Raw genomic sequence first — 13,729 nt, 5'->3', positions numbered from 1 at the left:
ACGTGCCCCCGCCCATCGCGGCACCGCCTTCTCCCCCGTCACGTGACGCGGGCCAGTTCCGCCCCGATCTGAAGGCGGGCGGGGCGCCGCCATCTTGGCGCCGCCCGTTCGCCCCCCCCACCCGCAGTACCGGGGGGTCCGGGGACCGGGAGCGCCCCCCCACCCCGGGCACCCAGGGGCTCGGTGGGGGCGGGAGCGGGGGGCTTCCAGCCCCGGGAGCGATGGCGCTGGCGGAGCCGCTGCCGCTCCTCTCGCCCCCCCCGCGTCCCCACGTGTTTCCCCCCGTGTTTCCCCTTCGCCGCGGCCCCGGGCGCGGATTGTTCTGGCTCTTTGCGGAGCGTCAGCAGCCCCGGGTCCCCCCACCCCGGCCCCCCGTGCTGACCAGGCCCTTCCCGGCCCCGCTGACTCACCCCACGTGCGGCCGGGGCTGCTGAGCTGGCAGCGACACGGGGGGACAGGGACACGGGGACAGGGACACGGGGACACGGAGACAGGGACACGGGGGGACAGGGACACGGGGACAGGGACACGGGGACACGGAGACAGGGACACGGGGGGACAGGGACACGGGGGGACAGGGACACGGGGACACGGGGACAGGGACACGGGGGGACAGGGACATGGGGGACGGGGACACGGGGACAGGCCACGGGGACAGGGACACAGGGGACAGGGGCACGGGGGGAACAGGGACACGGGGGGGACAGGGACATTGGGGGGACGGGGACACAGGGGGACAGGGACATGGGGGGACATGGACACGGAGTGGGAACAGGGACATGGGGGGACAGGAACACGGTGGGACAGGGACACGAGGGGCACAGGGACACCCCCGCCCTCACCTGCCGCCCCCCCGGGCACCAGCACAGGGACACCCTTGTCCCTGGGCGCTTGTCACTGGGCACGGGGGGGTGTGTGTGTGTCCCACAGGCACCGTCCCCCCCACTCCCCGGCCTTTCATCTCGGCCTTTCATCTCTCGCTGGTCGCTGTGGCAACACCCCGGTGTCCCCGTGCGTTGCCATGGCGCCCAGGGATGCTCAGAGCCCCCCCCGGGACCCCCGCAGCCCCCCCGGGCTCTGCCCCATCCTCAGCCCCCCCAGCACCCCGGGGGTGTCTTGTGCCCAGCGTGGGGCTCCCCCCACACCCGGGGGGTTGGCGGGGCCGGGGGGGGTGGCCGTGCTGGGGGTGTCCCCTCCCTGGCGTCCCGGTGCCAGCTGCGCCATGGCCATCGGGGAGGTAAGGCCCTGCGAGCCGTGCGGCCCCTCAGCCCCCCAAGCTCCCCCGAGCCCCCAGACCCATAGCCCCGGGGGGGTGAGCGGGCAGCCCCCCAACTCATGCGGACCCCCCAGCACCAGCCCCTCCAGTGGCTCCTGCCCCCGGCGCTGTGACCGTCACCCCCCGTAGCCAGGGCACCATCTCTGCCCACCACAGTGTCCCCGTCGCCACGGTGACCCTGGCGACAAGGTGCGCCATTGCCAAGATGCCCCCATCACCGTGGTACCTGCTTACTGAGGTCCCCCATCCCCACGGCACCCCACCATCGAGGTCCCCCATCCCCACGGCACCCCACCATCGAGGTCCCCCATCCCCACGGCACCCGGTCCCCGCCGCGGTGACACCCACCCTGTGTCCCCAGGAGCTGCGGAGCGGCTGCTTCTGGCGGGGGGTGCTGGCGGAGGCAGCAGCGACCTTTGTCTTCGTGGGGGTGGTGCTGGGCGCCTCGGCGTCCCCCGCGGCCCTGGCGCCGGCACTGGCCGGGGGGCTGGTGGCCGGGGCGCTGGGCTGTGCCCTCGGGGCGCCCCATGCCAACCCGGCGCTCACGCTGGCGCTGATGTGCACCCGCAAGGTGGGCGCCCTACGCGGGGCCGCCGCGCTCCTGGCACAGTGCGCCGGGGCCACGCTGGCCGCCGCCGCCGCCCGCACGGCGCTGCCCCACGGCACCGGCCTCGTCACCAGGGTGAGCGGCCGCGTTCCCCGTCCCCGTCCCCATCCCGGCGTCGTGGCGCTGAGGCGGGGCTGTCGCGGCAGGTGGGGACGGGGACGGCGGGACAGGCGCTGGCCTGGGAGATTTTCGCCACCTTCCAGCTGGCGCTGGCTGCGTTTGGCACCGCCGAGCACGCGGCACCACATGGTGGGCTGGCCCTGGGCAGCGCCGTGGCTGCCGGCGCCCTGGCTGCGGTGAGGACCCCCAAACCGCCCCCCATGGGCTGTGACCCCCACCCCAGACAGCCCTGCCCCCCCCGGGCTGTCCCCCCCAGCTGCCACCCCCTGACCCCCCTCCCTCCCGCAGGGGCCGTTCTCGGGGGGCTGCATGAACCCCGCGCTCTCGCTGGGTCCGGCCGTTGTCACCGGCATCTGGGACAACCACTGGGTGAGTCAGCAGCACCCCTGGGTCCCCCCCCCCAAGACCCCAACATGGGGGTGGGTGCCCCAGCTGCAGCACGGGACCCCCCCGGTCCCATCCCCACCCAGGGAAGGGGTCCCCAGCTCTTCCCTTTGGACGGGTCGCCCGTGGGACAGGTCACCCTCGGCTGCACCCCCAGTTTGGGTCCTCCTGGTCCCTCCCTCATAGGATGGGCCCCTCCTGGTGTCCCCCTCCCAAACGTGTGACCCCCCCCACCTAGCACAGGTTCCTCGCTGTCACTGGTCCCCGGTTCACCCATCCCCGCGGCAGCGCCCAGCGTCCCCCAGCCCCGCGTTCCCCCACCCATGGGGCACCCCTGGCGCGTCCCCCCCCGCCAGCAGCCCGGTGTCCCCCCCCCCCAGCGCTGACGTGTCCCCCCAGGTGTTCTGGCTGGGCCCGGTGCTGGGCGCGCTGCTGGCCGCGCTCTGCCACGACTTGGTCCTGGCCGCCGGTGCCCCCCGGGCGAAACTGGGCGCCTGCCTCACCTGCCGGGACGTGGCGCCGCTGGACACCCCCAGCCCGGCCCCCTCCTCACCCTCCGCCCGCAGCCCCCCGGCCCCCCCGACGGCCTGAGCCCCCCGCTCCCCCAGCCCATGGAGGCGGCACATGCGTCCCCACCACCCCCCGAGTGTGACACCCGGTGCCCCCCACAACAGGGTGGGGGGGCCGGGGAGGCCGCGGTGGCTCCAGCCCCCCCCGCTCCCCACTCCCCCGGGGGGATTAAAAGTGGTTTTGGGTCGGAGCTGCTCAAGGTGTCTCTGGGGGGTCTCGGCGGCTGCCAGCCCCCCATCCCGTGCCCGCAGGGACACCCCGATGCCGGGTCCTCCCCCAGGGCCACGTCCCCTCCCGCGGCCCCGCGGCGAGGGCGGGGGCCGGGACCCCCCAGCCTGTCCCGTGCCGGGGCGCTGAGCGCAGCAAACGCTTTGTCGCGGCCTCTGCAGCCCCGGCAGATTCCGGCGGGCGCCAATGGCCGGGCCTGGCTCTAATCCCCCCCCGGCCGGGGAATTAGCCCCCGCTAAGCCGGGCTGAATAACCTGCACAGACAACAGGGCTGGGGGGGCTGGCCCCGGGGGGGCACCCAGCACCCCCCGCGTGGGGGTGGGAGAGGCTCCCATCAGTGACACCCCAAAGTGTCCCCAAAACATGGAGGCGGGGGGCTCAGTGCTGCCTGCGGGTCCCCAAGCGTGGGGGTGTCCCCCCCCAAACCACACAGAGCCCCCCGGGGCAGCCCAGGGATGGGGGATGCAGCTCTGGGGGGTCCCCACTATCCCGGGGGTGGGGGGGTTGCACTGGGGGGTGGTCCTGGCTATCCTGGGGGGGGGTGTCCGGGGGGGTTCCCACTGTCCTGGGGGTGTGGGGCTGCCCTGGGCGGGGGGGCTGGCTATCCTGGGGGTGTCCTGGGGCGTCCCAGCTATCCCAGGGGTGTGGGGCTGTCCCGGGGGGGTCCCAGCTATCCCGGGGGTGTAGGGTTGTCCGGGGGGGGGAATCCCGGCTACCCCAGGGGTGTGGGGTTGTCCTGGGGGGGGTCCCTCTCTGCACGTCACCACCCCGGGCAGCGAAGCAGTTAACGGGGGGTGGCGGCGGTGGGATCCCACCCCCGGGGCCGGCCCCGGGGGGGCCTTATAAAGGTGGTGCTGGGCTCCCCCCGGGGAGGGGAGCGGGGCCGAGGGCAGCGGGGCCAGGCCATGCGGGAGCTGCGCTCGTCCGCTTTCTGGAGGGCCGTGCTGGCCGAGTTCCTGGGCAGCCTCCTGTACACCCTACTGGGGTTGGGGGCCTCCCTGCGCTGGGTCCCGGGCCCCCCCAGCGTCCTGGGGGCCGCCTTGGCCTTCGGGCTGGCCCAGGCCACCCTGGTGCAGACGCTGGGCCATGTCAGCGGCGGCCTCGTCAACCCGGCCATCACCTTGGCCTTGGTGATGGCGTCGCAGCTGTCGCTGCTCCGAGCCCTGGGCTACCTGCTGGCGCAGCTGCTGGGCGCCCTGGCCGGGGCCGGGGTGCTCTACGGGGTGACCCCGGCCCCCGTGCGCGGCACCCTCGGCCTCAGCGCGGTGAGAGGGGCCGGGCGGTTTGGGGGGGCTGGAGGGGTTGGGGTGCTGTGGGGTGGGGGCTCCATGAGGGGGTTTGGGGAACCGCGGCGGGGGGGTGATGGAGGATTGAGGGGTTCAGAGGTGCTTGGGGGGTTTGGGGCACTGGGGATGGGGGTTTAATGAAGGTCCAGGGGGTGCTGGGTGTCCGGGGGGTGTTTGGGGCTGAGCGGGGATGTGGGGCTGGAGATGGTGGGGGGGTCAGCAATGAACTGGAGGTGCTGAGGGGTTGGGGTGCCGGGGAATGGGGGGAGCGGCTCCGCGGGGTGCTGAGCCCCCTCCCCACGCAGCTGCACCCCGGCGTGGGCCCGGGCCAGGGCACGGTGGTGGAGCTGCTGCTGACAGCCCAGTTCATCCTCTGCGTGCTCGCCAGCGTCGACGAGCGCCATGACGGGCGCCCCGGCTCCGCCGCGCTGCCCGTCGGCTTCTCCCTGGCCCTCGGCCACCTCTTCGGGGTAAGGGCGGCCGCGGGGACCCTCCCGCTGTGACCCCGGGGGCTGGGGGGGGGGGGTGTCCAGAGCACCCCACTGCCCCATCCTTCCCCCCCAGATCCACTACACGGGCGCCGGCATGAACCCCGCACGCTCCTTCGCCCCGGCCGTCATCACCCGCAACTTCACCAACCACTGGGTAAGCGTGTGTGGGGGGACACCCCCAAATCCCACCCCGGGCCCTCCCCGCCCTGCCCCAGCCGTGGTGTCCCCACCGAGCGGGGGGCAGCTGCCGGGACCACCCCGGTGACGGTGACAGTGACACCCCGGGGTGCTGGGGGGGCTGCGAAGACAGGGCACAAGGAGCCCCCCCCCCGCCCTGCTGCCCCCCCAACAGCTGGTTTGTGGGTGCCCAAAGGGATAAAGGGGTGGGGGGGGATCCCCGAAGCCGGGGTGCCGGGGGTGCCCGGGGGTGCCGGTGCCCACGCCGCCCCCCCGCAGGTGTACTGGGCGGGCCCGCTGCTGGGCGCGGCGCTGGGCGCGGTGCTGTACGAGTTCGCGCTGTGCCCGCGGCCGCGCAGCCTGGCCGAGCGCCTGGCCGCCCTCAAGGGGGAGGCCCCCGCGGCCGCCGCCGTCGCCGCCGTCACCGCCGCCGCCGCCGCCGCGGAGCCGCCACCCGAGCCGCCCACCGCCGAGCCGCTGGAGCTGAAGACGCAGGGCTTGTAGGCCGGGCCCGGGCCCCCGCGCCCGCCCGCTGCTTTGCTGTGACGGGGCCGCCGCGGTGCGTGTGGTGCGTGTGTGTGCGGCGCGGCGGGCGGCGGCGAGGCTCCGGTACCGGCTACCGGCGCCCGGCCTGGCCGGGGCCGCGCCGCCCCGCCCCGCCGCGGCGGGAGTCCTGTGTTCGGTGAATTAAACCTGCTCTTTTATTTTGGTAACCGCTCGCGGCCGTGGCCGGTACCGGGGGGACACCGGGAGGGACCGGGGGGGACAACCGGGACCGCGTCGCCCCGGCAACCGCGCGGGGGCTGGCGGGAAGCGCCCGTTCCCGCGCCCGCGGGGGAGGCCCCGCCCTGTGGGTGTGGCTGCGGCGCAGCGCGCCCCGCTCTTAAAAGGGCAATGCCACTGAAAGCCGCCCCTGCTCGCAGGGTGACCCGCGGGGTGGGGGGGCCCGCAGCACCCCGCCTGGGGAGCGGGGATGCGCTGGTCCCGCACCCGAGGGGAGGGGGCTGCGGGGCACCGTCCCGCCGGGGCGTGCTGGGGGCGCGTGACGGGAGGTGGGGACAAGGGCCCACCGGGGCTTCTCCGGTAGGGAGTCGCCGCTTGAAGGCCGCGGGCGGGGCGGGGCCTCCCGCCGCGGGAACTGGGGCGGTTGTGTAACACCGCCCCCGCGCCGGGACCCGGGACCGCGAGGGCGACGAGACGGGGCCGGCGGTGAGCGCGGGGGGGCCGGGGCTGCCTGGAGCCCGGGGGGCGCGGCGGGACCGGGACCGGGACCGGGACCGGCCCACGCTCCGATATCCGGTGGGCCGGGAAGGGGGATCCCCGCCGGTGCCCCGATCCCGGTAACCGCCGCATGGGGGCCGGCGGATACCCCGGGAAGGGGTGGGGGCTGCCTGAAGCTGGCCGCTGCCCCGGTACCGGCGGGTGGGACCCCAGGACGGGGCGCGGGAGGGGCACCCGGCGGCGGCGCTGACGCCCGTCCCGCAGGCGGCCCCCGGTTCCCGGTCCCGGCGCCCCGGTGCGCTGCATGGACTGGTACATGATGAACTGCGAGCTGCTGGCGACCTGCAGCGCCCTGGGCTACCTGGAAGGGGACGTGTACCACCGGGAGCCCGACTGCCTGGGTACGTGCGGCGGGGGCTCACGGGCCCGTTACAGAATCGCTGTAATTACCTAATTATCGTTTCTCCTGGCAAAAAAGCAGCGTTGTTCCACTCAGCAGCGATCCAGGTATCTGCCGCTTTGCCCATAAAGCCTCTGTTAAGGGAAAGGATCAGAGGCATAAGCCAAACTAAAAAGATGTTCCGTTTGTCCTGCGACTCGTGGAAGATCACTGATTGAAATCTGTACTTCACATTACCCCTTTTAAGAAGGACACATTGAGCATATTTGCCCCGCAGCCTTTATTTGGCCTATTAAGTCAGAAATAAAACAAAAAACTAAACAAGTTTAAAAGAATAGTGAAGAGACTGTGCGATTGAGAACTGATAAAATTCCTATTTTAACATTCTCCTGCTGTTACTACGCTAAGTAAGAAGTTCTGTACGGTTGTGTTTGGAACACAGAACCCTTGGTTATGCTCGGAAAATTTGAGATGGCAGGTATGAGAACTCCGCTAGTCAGTCAATACACACCTTTTGTTGTTAAAATAACCCGCTGGCAACGCATCAGCCTGACGTGTTGGGGAGATTAGCTTATTATCGTACCTAAAAATCAGATTTATGAGTCCTATTTGTGGTACCCCCCCGCCCAGAGAGCGTCAAGGACCTGATCCGGTACCTGCGCCATGAGGACGAGACCCGGGACGTGCGGCAGCAGCTGGGGGCAGCTCAGATCCTGCAGAACGACCTGCTGCCCATCATGGTGCAGTACCCGCAGGACAAGGTGCTTTTCGATGCCGTCGTCAGGTACCTGGGGGCTGGAGGCGGGAGGGGGCCGTGGGGGGGTCCCTGCGGAGCGGGGGTCCCTCATGGCCCCCCCAACCCGCTCGCAGGCTGATGGTGAACCTGACGCAGCCGGCGCTGCTCTGCTTTGGCAAAGTGCCCGCGGACGCCGCCTCTCGGCACCACTTTCTGCAGGTCCTGTCCTACCTGCAGGCCTACAAAGAGGTGAGGCTGCCCGGGGAGGGGCCTCTGGGTGGTGGGGGGGGCTCTGCTGGGCCTCCCCAGACCCACACAGGGGTCCCCGCAGGCGTTCGCCAGCGAGAAAGTTTTCGGGGTGCTCAGCGAGAAGCTCTACGACCTGCTGCAGCTGGTGAGTCCCGTGTCCCCGCGCGGCTCCCGGGAACCGTGGGGTCCGGCCCCGCCCGGCGGGGTCCCCACGGGCGCCGCGGGACCCTCACGGTGCCGTCACCCCAGGACTGGGAGCAGCGGCAGGAGGAGGACGCGCTGCTGATCGAGAGGATCCTGCTGCTGCTGCGCAACGTGCTGCACGTCCCCCCGGACCCCGCGGAGGAGCAGGTACCGGGACAGGGCCCTTCCCCAGGTCCCCGGCAGCTCCCCGGGGACCCCCACACTCTGCCTGCTGAGCGCCCCCCGCCCACTGTCCCCCCAGGGTGTGGACGGTGACGCCAGCGTGCACGACCGGGTGCTGTGGGCGCTGCACATCAGCGGCATGGACGACCTGCTCAAGTTCCTGGCCAGCGCCCAGACGGAGCAGCAATGGGCCCTGCACGTGCTGGAGATCATCTCGCTCATGTTCCGCGACCAGGTGAGCCGGGCCGGGGGGGCGGCGGGGCCGGGGACCCCCCTCGGATCCCCCCGCAGCGCTGACGGTGCCGCCCGCAGAGCCCGGAGGAGCTGGCGGCGCTGGGACAGGGACAAGCGGCCGCCGAGCACGGGGAGGACACGCGGGAGCTGGAGACCCTGCGGCAGCGCGAGCTGGCGGAGAAGAGGGCGCGAGCGCGGCAGCGCCCGTCCAGGTGACGGGGGGGACACCCCGTGGCGGGGCCGGGACCCCCGTGATGGGGCCGGCACCGCTCAGCGCATGTCCCCCCATCCCAGGCACTCCCGCTTTGGCGGCTCTTATGTCCTGCAAGGCCTGAAGGCGATCGGCGATCGGGACGTCGTCTTCCATAAGGGGCTGCACAACGTGAGCGCGGGGACGGGGACGTGGAGGGGGACACGGGGGTGACGCGGCGGCACAAGCCCCGGCTGCTCCCTCCTTGTCCCCCCGCAGCTGAAGAGCTACAGCCACGACCTGGGCAAGGAGCCGCGGCGCGTGCCGCGGCGGCGTCAGGCGGCCCCCGAGGCCGAGCCCCCCCGCCGCTCCGCCCGCAACGTGCGGCTCTTCCTGCGCCGCTTCTGCCAGGATTTCCTGGAGGGCTGTTACAACCGCCTGATGCTGCTGGTCAAGGTGAGGGGCCGGGGCTGCCAGACCCCCAACCCGGGGCTGTGGGACCCCCCGCTGAGCCCCCCCCTGTCACCCCCAGGACCAGCTGGTGCGGGAGAAGGCTCAGCAGCATGACGAGACCTACTACCTGTGGGCCAGCGCTTTCTTCATGGCTTTCAACCGCCGGCGCGGCTTCCGCCCCGAGCTGGTGTCCGAGACCGTGGGCGTCCGCGCCTTCCACTTCATCGAGCAGAACCTCACCACCTACTACGAGATGGCGCTGATGGACAAGAAGGAGGCGGCGACCTGGGCCCGCAGGTGAAGCCTGGGGCCCCCCTGGGCGTCTGGGACCCCCCTGGGTGCCTGGGACCCCCGCCCGGGTGCGGGTCCTGCCCTGACGCTGCCCGTCCGCAGGATGCACTTGGCCTTGAAGGCGTACCAGGAGCTGCTGCGCACGGTGCAGGAGATGGACCGGTCCCCCGAGCAGGCGGTGCGGGACAGCAGCCAGGTCATCAAGAGTGAGTCCGTCTGTCCCGCCGCCCATCCTCGGTCAGGGGGTCCGACCCCGGCACTCCGCGGCTGACCCCCACCTCCTCCTCCGCAGGCAACATCTTCTACCTGATGGAGTACCGGGAGCTCTTCCTCGCCCTCTTCCGCAAGTTCGACGAGACCAAGCAGCCGCGCAGCTTCCTGCGGGACCTGGTGGAGACGGCCCATCTCTTCCTCCGCATGCTCGAGCGCTTCTGCCGCGGCCGCGCCGGCCTCGTGGTGCAGGTGGGACGCGGCCGCCCCGCCGGGGGGGTCCCTGGGGGGGTCACGCGTCCCCCCATGACCCCGTCCTCGTCCCCCAGAGCAAACGCGTGCGGAGGAGGAGGAAGAAGCCGGTGGTGGCCGCAGCCCCGGCCCCGCAGCCGCCCGAGCTGGAGGAGCTGTGGGCTGCGCTGGCCCCGCAGCTCCAGGGCTGCCTGCAGGTATGGGGGGGACCCGGCCCCGCGGGGGACACCAGGGGGTGTCACAGGGTGACAGCGGCGTCACACACAGGGCGAGGTGCCCCTCCCCGAGGACCTGGTGCCCTTCGACGCCGCCTCAGAGGTGCCGGTGGAGGAGCAGCGCGCGGCGGCTCTGCTGCAAATCCAGGGGCGGCTGCGGGACGGCCAAGTCCCCCCGGCCCTGCGGCTGCTCCGCTCTGCAAGGTACCGGCACCCCGGTCCCCGTCCCCACCCGGGCAGGGCTGTGGGGACGCGGTGCCAGCCTGTCCCACCTCCCCAGGGACGTCTGGCCCGAAGGGGACGTGTTCGGAGCCCCCGATGCGGGGCCGCCCGAGGAGACGCGGCTGCTGCGGGAGATCCTCTTCGCTCCCCTGCCCCGTGAGTCCCCAGCCGGCGGCACCGGGAACCGGGGGGGTCTGTGCCGGGGTGCCCCGGGCCCTCAGCACTGTCCCCCCGCAGAGCCCGCGCCCCCCGAGGCCGAGGAGCCGGAGGAGGAGGAGGAGGAGGAGGATGAAGAAGAGGAGGAAGAGACCGTGCAGGTGTCGGAGAAGGAGTTCAACTTCCTCGACTACTTGAAACGGTGAGAGGGGCGACGGGGGGACCAGGGTGGCCCTGCTGACCGGAGGGGCCTGGGGGGTGCCAGGGGTGGCCCTGCTGACCGGGGGGTCCAGGGTTGGCCATATTGACCGGTGGCGTTCCAGGGGTAGCCCTGCCGACCAGGGGGTCCAGGGTTGGCCATATTGACCGGGGGGGTGCCAGGAGTGGCCCTGCCGACCGGGGGGTCCAGGGTTGGCCATATTGACCGGGGGGGTCCAGGGCTTGGCCCTGCTGACCGGAAGGCTCTGGGGGTGGCCCTGCTGACCGGGGGGGTCTGGGCAGGTTTGCCTGCGCCCCCGTGGTGCGGGCGCTGGTGCTGCTGCTGCGGGGGTACGAACGCAACAGCCCCCGCACCAACCACTGCGCCGCGCGGCTGCTGCACCGCCTGGCCCGCGACCTGCGCATGGAGGCCCTGCTGTTCCAGCTCTCCCTCTTCGCCACGTTCCACCGCCTGCTCAGCGACCCCGCGGCCGCCGCGCACCAGGTCAGCCCCGTTCCCCGCTCGGTTTCCCTAGGGAGGGGTCCATCCCCGCGTCCCCCCCACCCAGCTCTCCCTCCCCCTGCCCGCAGGAGCTGGTGGCCTTGGCCAAGTTCATCCTGGGCAAGTTCTTTGCGCTGGCGGCCACCAACAAGAAAGCCTTCGTGGAGCTGCTGTTCTGGAAGAGCCCGGCGGCCGTGCGGGAGATGACCGAGGGCTACGGCTCCCTGCGCGAGGGCGAGGGGTGAGTGGGGCTGGGGAGGGGGCTGCAGCCCCCCCATTACCCCCCTCACCTCTCCTCACCCCCCCCAGGGCTGGCAGGAGCCGGGGCACCCCCTGGACCCCCCAAGAGGAGCAGGAGCTGCGGGAGCTCTACTGGAAATACAAGGAGGTGGAAGGTACCGGGGGGTGCAGCGGGACCCCTGGGGGGGCTGCGGGGGCTGCCTCACTGCAGCCCCCCCATCCCGCAGGCCAGGACGTGGTTGCCACCATCCTGGCGCAGCTCCCGGCGCCCGGGCGGACGCGGCGGCAGGTGGTGAAGCAGCTGGTGCGGCTGGGACTGGCCGCCAGCGCCAGGGACTTCCCGCGGGACAGGTGGGTCGGGACCCCCCACCCGGGGCTCCCCCTCGCCCTGGGGTGGGGACCCATGGCCGTGTCATCCCCCCCCACCCAGGAAGGGCACCCGCATCGTGCTGTGGACCCAGGAGCAGGAGGAGGAGCTGACGCGGCTCTTCGAGGAGTTCCAGGGCTCGGATGGTGAGCGGGGCCCCGGGTGGGCTGGGGGGGGACACAGCCTGACGCTCACCCTGACCCTCGTCCTGACCCCCCCCTCCCCGCAGACGTCCTGGGGAACATCATGAAGCACCTGACGGCGCGGCGCTCGCGGGCTCGCGTGGTGGACAAGCTGCTGGGGCTGGGGCTGGTGGCGGAACGCAAGGAGCTCTACAAGAAGCGCCGCAGGAAGGGCCAGGGCCCCCCCGGGCCGGTACGGGGGGTTCGGGGGGTCCCCAGGCTGTGCCCACGGGTGCTGCCCCACCGCAGGCACCCCGACAACCCCCGTCCCCCCAGGGTGCAGCGGGTGCCCCAGCGGTGCCGGCCCAGGACAGCTCGGCAGAGGACGGGGACAGCGAGGAGGAGGAGGAGGAGGATGAAGGGGAGGAAGGTCCCATGGAGGAGCACTGGGCACCTGAGGAAGGAGCTGGGGAGCCCTTGGTGCATCGTCTACATCAGGAAGGTGGGCGAGGGGCTGTGACCCTCCCGGCCGGGCTTGTCCCCCAGGACCATGTCCCCTCTCACCCGCCTTGTCCCCAGGCCTGGGGGGGCCCCTGCGGTGGCTGCAGACCTGCCTGCGGAGGACGGCGGGGGACCGCGAGGAGGACGGTGAGCGGCTGGGGGGCTGGGGGGCGGCCATGGGGGTGACGGGGCCAGGCTGACGCTGCTCTGGGCCCAGGCGTGTCCCACCCGGTGCCGCTGGTGCCGCTCACGGAGGAGAACGAGGATGCCATGGAGAACCGGCGCTTCCGTGCCCTGCTGCGGCAGCTGGGGCTGCGGCCCCCCGCCAGTGAGCAGGTGCAGTCCCTGTCCCCGTCCTTGTCCCTGTCCTCGTCTCCATCCCCTCGCTCTGGCCTGGCCCTGCAGTGTCTCCCCTCTCCTCCAGGAATCCTTCTGGCGCATCCCAGCCGCCCTGACGCCGCAACAGCTCCGCCGCGCAGCCGCCTCCATCGCCCACCGCGGCCCCGACCCCCCGGGTTCCCCCCAGGGGCTGCCGGCGTCCCCCGGGTGTCCCCAGGACGTGGATGCAGGTGAGGGGACAGGGGGTGAGGCTGGGGGTGCAGGACCGGGCTGGGGGTGCAGGACGTGGCCGGGGTCCCCCCGCCATGGGGTCCCCCCGCCATGGGGTCACCCGTCAGCCCCTCTCCTTGTCCCCGGCAGCAGAGCAGCCGCCGGCCGGGCTGGGATCAGACTCGGAGAGGTGAGAACCCTGCGCCGGCCCCGCCGCAGCGTCCCGTCCCCACTCAGGGGGGGTCCTGTCCCTGACCGGGGTGGGATCCATCCCCCGGGGTTCTCCCGGTGTGGAGCTGAGCGGTGCTGACCCCTCCGTGCCGCAGCGAGGAGCGGGTCCCCGTCCCCAGCTCGGTGCAGCCGGGTACCAAGCGCCGCCGGGAGCTGGACAGCGAGGACGAGGCCGGGGGGAGCTCAGGTGGGTTCTCCCGGGGGCTGCGGGGGCTCTGCCCCTGCGGTGCATCCCCCTGGCCGGGGGCTCAGCTCCTTCCCCACCCGCAGGCGCAGAACCGGCCCCCGCAGCCCCCGGCTCCGAGGAGGACGAGGCCGAAGAGCCGCAGCCCCCGGGGAGGCGGAAACGTGTCCGGCGTGTGGAGGAGGAAGAGGAGGAGGAGGAGGATTGAGGGGCTCGCCCTGCCCTGCCCTGGGCTGTTTTCTGGGTTTTCTGTGCGTTTTAAAGCTGGTTTTAAGGGTGTTGCAAAAGCAGGCAGCGGCTCTTGGCCCTGTCACCTTCCCCAATGGTTTTACCCCAAACTCCTTTTTTCTTTCAGCTTTTTTTTTTTTTCTCTGATACCTTTTAAATCTGGAAAGGGACCAAATAAATAAGCGCAGCTCTTGGCTTTGCCTGTTGTGTGAGTCTGGGGGTCCGGGGGGGGTGGGAGCTGCCCTGTCCCCACGCTGGGGGACGGGGACAGGC

At 72.2% G+C, this 13,729-nt stretch overlaps 3 protein-coding genes across 6 annotated transcripts; all 3 read left to right on the top strand.

Moving 5' to 3' along the window:
- Positions 1-1,222: 1,222 nt before the first annotated feature.
- LOC136000412 (aquaporin-2-like) lies at positions 1,223-2,978 on the top strand. The gene is made up of 5 exons (XM_065654191.1): positions 1,223-1,237; positions 1,638-1,970; positions 2,030-2,179; positions 2,292-2,372; positions 2,787-2,978. The coding sequence occupies exons 1-5, from the start codon at positions 1,223-1,225 to the stop codon at positions 2,976-2,978; spliced, it is 771 nt and encodes a 256-aa protein (XP_065510263.1).
- A 1,112-nt stretch (positions 2,979-4,090) lies between these two features.
- MIP (major intrinsic protein of lens fiber) lies at positions 4,091-5,643 on the top strand. 2 transcript variants are annotated; one of them, XM_065654259.1, is made up of 5 exons: positions 4,091-4,450; positions 4,777-4,941; positions 5,036-5,116; positions 5,419-5,547; positions 5,587-5,643. In XM_065654259.1, the coding sequence occupies exons 1-5, from the start codon at positions 4,091-4,093 to the stop codon at positions 5,641-5,643; spliced, it is 792 nt and encodes a 263-aa protein (XP_065510331.1). The 2 variants fall into 2 exon arrangements, with proteins under 2 accessions (XP_065510331.1, XP_065510330.1); XM_065654258.1 differs by having other exon boundaries at positions 5,419-5,643.
- A 617-nt stretch (positions 5,644-6,260) lies between these two features.
- On the top strand, positions 6,261-13,639 carry TIMELESS (timeless circadian regulator). Of its 3 annotated transcripts, XM_065654218.1 has the most exons (30): positions 6,261-6,348; positions 6,625-6,761; positions 7,391-7,544; positions 7,631-7,745; positions 7,828-7,890; positions 7,995-8,096; positions 8,191-8,346; positions 8,424-8,557; positions 8,640-8,727; positions 8,815-8,991; positions 9,068-9,285; positions 9,382-9,485; positions 9,572-9,741; positions 9,819-9,938; positions 10,009-10,160; positions 10,237-10,334; positions 10,416-10,536; positions 10,836-11,037; positions 11,124-11,275; positions 11,344-11,429; positions 11,502-11,625; positions 11,705-11,787; positions 11,871-12,016; positions 12,100-12,265; positions 12,343-12,411; positions 12,482-12,600; positions 12,689-12,833; positions 12,964-13,003; positions 13,140-13,231; positions 13,315-13,639. In XM_065654218.1, exons 2-30 carry the CDS (start codon positions 6,665-6,667, stop codon positions 13,434-13,436), a joined length of 3,615 nt encoding a protein of 1,204 aa, XP_065510290.1. In that variant the 5' UTR covers positions 6,261-6,348; positions 6,625-6,664; the 3' UTR covers positions 13,437-13,639. The 3 variants fall into 3 exon arrangements, with proteins under 3 accessions (XP_065510290.1, XP_065510289.1, XP_065510288.1); XM_065654217.1 differs by having other exon boundaries at positions 11,344-11,625; positions 12,967-13,003; XM_065654216.1 differs by having other exon boundaries at positions 11,344-11,625.
- Positions 13,640-13,729: the final 90 nt, after the last annotated feature.

The sequence above is a fragment of the Caloenas nicobarica genome, chromosome 33 (genome assembly GCF_036013445.1).
Source record: "Caloenas nicobarica isolate bCalNic1 chromosome 33, bCalNic1.hap1, whole genome shotgun sequence".
NCBI classification, from domain to species: domain Eukaryota; kingdom Metazoa; phylum Chordata; class Aves; order Columbiformes; family Columbidae; genus Caloenas; species Caloenas nicobarica.
This window is presented reverse-complemented; position numbering and strand designations above follow the sequence as displayed.